Here is a 6,000-nt window from a genome sequence, read left to right as displayed (position 1 = left end):
AAAAAAAAAAAAAAAAAAAAGGTTGAGGGTTCCCCTCTTTTTCCCATCAGCTGTGGAGAGGAAGACAGAGCCACTCATTCCTGAGGCTAGTATTTTTCACTCTGGGGCTGCATGGTGTAGAACACCCTGGACTCAGGCTGTGGGTAAATACCTTTGCCTTTATTTCCTTCCCTTCCTTTTCCTTTCCTTTTTCTCACTATCCTCTCCTGCATCCCATTTGGTAGAGAACATTTTGATAATTATTGATTCTTACGTGACATACCTTTTCATTTTATTTCTCATTTCCATAATTTACATAATTAATTAAATTTACAATGCCAGAAAATGCTGAACCTTTAACACTTTATTGTCATTCTTTAAACGAAGAAGGTGGCACGGGTGCTTGAAATCTACTTTTTATTCTCTCCTCAGAATTGGGCCTAATAGCTCCTGGTTTTTTTTTTTTTTTTTTGAGACAGTCTCGCTCTATCACCCAGGCTGGAGTGCAGTGGCACGATCTCGGCTCACTGCAAGCTCCTCCTCCCGGGTTCACACCATTCTCCTGCCTCAGCCTCCTGAGTAGCTGGGACTACAGGTGCCTGCCACCGTGCCCGGCTAATTTTTGGTATTTTTAGTAGAGACGGGGTTTCACCGTGGTCTCGATCTCCTGACCTTGTGATCCGCCTGCCTCAGCCTCCCAAAGTGCTGGGATTGCAGGCATGAGCCACCGCGCCCAGCCAATAGCTCCTGTTTTTAAGGAAAGTGATCATAATAGTAAATAATACTTTCACCTTAAATTACGAGATGCCCTTGGTTTTTTTGTTTGTTTGTTTGTTTTTGACAGAGTCTTACTCTGCTGTCCAGACTGGAGTGTGGTGGCACGATCTCAGCTCACTGCAACCTCCGCCTCCCAGGTTCAAGCGATTCTCCTGCCTCAGCCTCCCGAGTAGCTAGGAGTACAGGCGTGCATCACTATGCCAGCTAATTTTGTATTTGTAGTAGAGACAGGGTTTTACCATGTTGGCTGGGCTGGTCTCAAACTCCTGACCTCAGGTGATCTGCCCGCCTCAGCCTCCCAAAGCGCTGGGGTTACAGGTGTAAGCCACCGCGCCCAGCCCAGATAGCCTTGCTTTAAAAGAGTTAGAACTGAAATCGCTTTCTACACATTCCTAAAATCACAAAGTAAAATCATTTAACTTTGGGAAAAAGTTAACTTAATTTCGTTCAAAGGTTGCTGTCTCCCCTTTGGGGAAGAAATAAACAATTTCAATAATCGATTGAAAATTAGCTGTTGGGACTTTTCACAGTATGAGTTTAAAAAAGTTTCTCTGTCCTTTAGAGAAGCTGAAAACAAAACTGTTTTTTTTTTTATGAAATTCCTCAAAATTCAATTTTGAGAGCATGTATTTCTTAAAAATATGGGGAAGAAAACAATTAGATTATAAGTGTGATGAGAAAATGTAAGTTACCATTCAAGGTGCTCCTGAAGAGCCTGTGTATTGGTTGGCATCACTTTGAAACTGGAGAGAGGCTGGAAGTGGGGAGGTGGAGGTTTGTGGGGTGGATATGGGGGTTGAGGGTATGTGAGGGGAGTTGGACCCAGAGCAGTTCCCTGCCTTCATTGCCACCCCGCCCCACCTTTTGAGACGGAATCTTGCTCTGTTACCCAGGCTGGAGTGCAGTGGCACAATCTCGGCTCACTCAACCTCCACCTCTGGGTTCAAGTGATTCTCCTGCCTCAGCCTCCTGAGTAGCTGGGACCACAGGCATGCGCCACTATGCCCGGCTAATTTTTGTGTTTTTAGTAGAGACGGGTTTTCACCTTGTTGGTCAGGCTGGTCTTGAACTCCTGACCTCGTGATCTGCTCGCCTCAACCTCCCAAAGTGTTGGGATTCCAGGCATGAGCCACCGCGCCCGGCCAGTTGTTATATGTGTAACAGTGATCTGTGATCACCAATCTTCTTTGCCATCTTTTTGCCACCCTTTTTCTTCAGGATAAAATGACCATAAGGGGAGAGGGGCTGTTCCGCCTGATTGGCCTCCAGACAGGGCAGGCATGAGTGACTTCCCTTTCACAGCACCAGCTGGCTGCCAGCCCTCCCTCTCCTAGGTATACCCTAGGGGAAATTCAGGGTGAAGGAAGGGAAAAAGGATGCAGTGTCACAAAAAACGATTGTTGCTCTGCTTTAGAAGAGTATCCTTTTATCATTCAATGGAGCTCATAAGGGATCCCTCACTAAGAAATACGGCAGCAATTGCTGAGTTTCTATGGTCAATTTTTTTTGTCTACTATTTGAATAAAAGAAAGCTTTTACTTGAATATGCTCTCTTCCTCCTAGATCTTTCAAAATGTATAATTTTAAAATTTCCTAAAAGTAGTTTGGCTACAATTCACCTTTCATCTCAATAAAATAAAATAAAATAAAAAATTAAACATAAAAATAAAAGATATCTCATTAGTTACGATGTAAATGAAAAAATGTTTATGTGTGTGTATGTGTGTGTGTGTGTTATGATGTACTTCTTGTGAGTTGTGGTCAGGTTGAAAGCCACTATGTTAGAACACAACTAATCTGTCTACACCTTAGTAAAACATTGGTATACAGTGCAGCTTTCATGAATGCAGTCTCTGAATCTGCTGTGGGTCCTTCCCATTGCATCCTCAATGGCACCAGTGTTATATTCCATTAGATTTGCTTGGCAGAGGAGACTCCCTCTACCCCCACACCAACCGTCTGACACATGTCAGCAAGAGCAATGTGCCAAGGCATTCCTGCAAGCTCCTGAGGGCATCTCATGCATGACAAAAACTATAAATTAGGGAGATGTCATCATTCAGTGTAAAAGATGACAAGGTCCATTACCTACACCTGAATCATTGTTATTTTTCCATCATTAGGTTATTATGAAATAAGACTCTACCATCCACCCCACATACAATAGATCAACAGAGTTCGAAAGAGCACAATTCATTTTATAATTGGGAGCAGGTTTCACAGTGAGAGGAAATTTTGTTAGTAATAATGGTCACTCTTTATGAAGGGCCTGTATTACACGCTGGTGATCCAAAGATGAGTAAGACTGAGTTTAAAGTTCAGTGGGGAGTTTGGGCATAGTGATGTCATAGATATATATATATATTTTTTTTTTTTTTCTTTTGAGACAGGGTCTCACTCTGTTGCCCAGACTGGAGTGCAGTGGTACAATCTTGGCTCATTGCAACCTCCGCCTCCCAGGCTCAAGTGATTCTCCTGCCTCAGCCTCCCAAATAGCTGGATTACTGGTGCCTGCCACCATGCCCGGCTAATTTTTGTATTTTGAGTAGAGACGGCATTTCACCATGTTGGCTAGGCTGGTCTTGAACCCCTGACCTCAAATGATCCACTGACCTCCACCTTCTAAAGTGCTGGGATTACAGGTGTGAGCCACCGCACCTGGCCAACTTTTATATATTGACACATGAAAAATATTATCTGGTCCCTGGTCAGATATATATAATAGAGGGAACTAAAATTTAAATTCTTATGGGACTGGCATCCTATTTTAAAAGGAAAACGTGTGTGTGTGTGTACACACATACATGTATACACACACACACACACACACACACACATACTTGGAATATAAGATTGCCATATTGTTTTAGAGCTGAATTGGCAAGACTAGTACCCCAGGGACTTCTTTAGTTAGACTTGTTATCACACATCTGTGAAAGCCTACACTGGGCTTACCTCATCTCTGCCTTCAGCACTTTCTGGTCTTAGGGCGAGTGCAACTTTTCCAGACCTTGATTTCTTACGAGATATAAAAAAAAAAAAAAAAAGGAGATGCTGAATGCAATGATCGCTTTACTGTCCTCTTATGAATCACTTATGAGTACAGTGTGAATAGCCCTTCATGATTAAGGGGAAAGGACACCTGTTTTGTTTTGTTTTTTTTCTTTTTTTGATATGGCGTCTCGCTCTGTTGCTGAGGCTGGAGTGCAGTGGCGCGATCTCAGTTCACTGCAACCTCCACCTCCCAGGTTCAAGCAATTCTCCTGCCTCAGCCTCCTGAGTAGCTGGGATTACAGGCATCCGCCACCATGCCCGGCTGATACCTGCTTTTGGGAATGAGTTTTTAGTGTGCCTAAAGGAAGCCAAAAAGGGTAAACCATAATGGATCCACAGAGCGGCTGGGGAAAACCCAAGGAAGAACAGCATGAGAAACTGGTTATTTTGCTTATCGAGGGAATCAAAACCAAAATCAAACACAGAAATTGGGAGAGAGAAAAATATAAGTTAGGAGGTCCCCACAATATCAAATCTTAACAAAATTTCTTTCACTTCAGAATGAAGAAATCTTTGCAAACCGTCATGAAAGGGGGAACCTTGAGCTGGAGCAGCAGGCCAGGCTCGGAGACCTTTCTCCCCGCAGGTAGGACTGCAGATCCGTGGGTGCGGGGTGGGGGCATGGGTGGCGAGGATCCTCTTTTACATCTCAGCACCTGTCTTTCCCAGATGAGAATCATAATATTTATCCTCTATACTAACCTTCATTTATGTACCTGAGAACAAACCTTGTGAATCCCACAAAAGCAACAAGCAAAAGAGCTTAAAGTAACATCTTAGAAACCAAACTTCTAAGAATATGGTGTTTTAAAAAATTGGGCTATCAAGAGAATATTACATGTAAGCTAATGTTGATATTGACTGAATTATTGGTTTAAATACATTTAAAGTCTCTTGGTTCCCCAAAGACACAATTTATACAAATGCTCTTTTTGCTCTGTAGAAGGGTGTTTGCATCCTCAGAAATGCTGTGCCATTCAGAAAGCCTAAATTAAGGAGGTAAAAACCAAAAATATACAGGAAAATTTATTTTTTTGAAAATATTTATACTCAGAATCCCCATCATGACACCTGTTCTAGTGCTAGTCACATTATTTATACCCACACTGTTTGAGTTGTAAGCTGCTTTTATCCATGGTGTCTATCATAATGCTTGACTCTTAGCAGGCCTCTGAAAAATGTCTGTAGAATGAATGAACAAACATCTTTAGGAACGTGCTCCTTGATTAAACATAATGTTAACTAGACTACTTTATATTCTTTCGCTTACGGTGTATTCAGAGAAACATGTGGGCTCTTACTGATTGACATGTGTCCTGGAGTTATAACGAATGGCCCAATTCAGCATGTGAATGTTGAATGGTATCACCTCTGAAAAACACCATTTGGCATTGATATGTTCTCTAGTTTTCCTTAAGTGACAGTTTATCTTTTAATACTTTTACTAAAACTCATACCTACTTTTATAAAAGTCTTAGTGTTCTTTAAGTTAGTTGATGAATTATTGTATCAACTTATAACAGGCCAGGTGTGGTGGCTCGTGTCTATAATCCCAACACTTTCCAACACTTTGGGAGGCTGAGGTAGGAGGATTGCTCGAGCCTAAGAGTTCGAGACCAGCCTGAGCAACATAGTGAGACCCCATCTCCACAAAAAGTTAAAACACTTAGCGGGGTGTGGTGGGGTGCACCTGTAGTCTCAGCTACTCAGGAGACTGAGGTGAGATTACTTGAGCCCAGGAGGCTAAGTCTGCGGTAAGCTAAGCTGTGATCACACAGCTGCGCTGCAGCCTGGGTGACAGAGCAAGACCCTGTCTCAAAGAGGAAGAAAAGAAACAAAAACTTATGGCAGACTGCCAAATCATACTTCTTATGAGAAACACAAAGGAATAAAGTTACAGCACTTAACTAATGAAACAAAAATATCTTTACGTTCTTGCAAAAGAACTTCGAGAAAAGGCAAAATTAGCCACTGAGTTAATCAAGAGGTAGAATCTGTAAGATTGTTTTTGTTCTACCACCAGCTTTGAATAAATACCTTAAGATCACCAGTCTTTGCTGCAACTGTTTAATCTCTATTTCCTTATTCCCTTTTGATTTTATAGATTTGAGTTTTGCTGCATAACTAATACAAATTTGCTTGGTATATAGAAGGCTTTCAGATTTTGGGGAGATGATTTATTATTCAGAA

At 41.9% G+C, this 6,000-nt stretch overlaps 1 protein-coding gene across 3 annotated transcripts in view; it reads left to right on the top strand.

Annotated features, from left to right (window-relative positions):
* Nucleotides 1-6,000, top strand: part of MCF2L2 (MCF.2 cell line derived transforming sequence-like 2) — a 256,218-nt gene that overhangs the window by 156,788 nt on the left and 93,430 nt on the right. For all 3 annotated transcript variants that reach the window (XM_017860626.1, XM_017860625.1, XM_017860624.1), the window contains one exon: nt 4,311-4,396. In XM_017860626.1, coding sequence (XP_017716115.1) covers nt 4,311-4,396 — 86 coding nt within the window. The remainder of the gene's footprint in view (nt 1-4,310; nt 4,397-6,000) is intronic.

The sequence above is a fragment of the Rhinopithecus bieti genome, unplaced genomic scaffold, assembly GCF_001698545.2.
Source record: "Rhinopithecus bieti isolate Rb0 unplaced genomic scaffold, ASM169854v2 scaffold_55189, whole genome shotgun sequence".
In the NCBI taxonomy this organism is placed as follows: Eukaryota; Metazoa; Chordata; class Mammalia; order Primates; family Cercopithecidae; genus Rhinopithecus; species Rhinopithecus bieti.
Note: the sequence above shows the minus strand (reverse complement) of the source record. Positions and strands in the feature narration are given on the sequence as shown.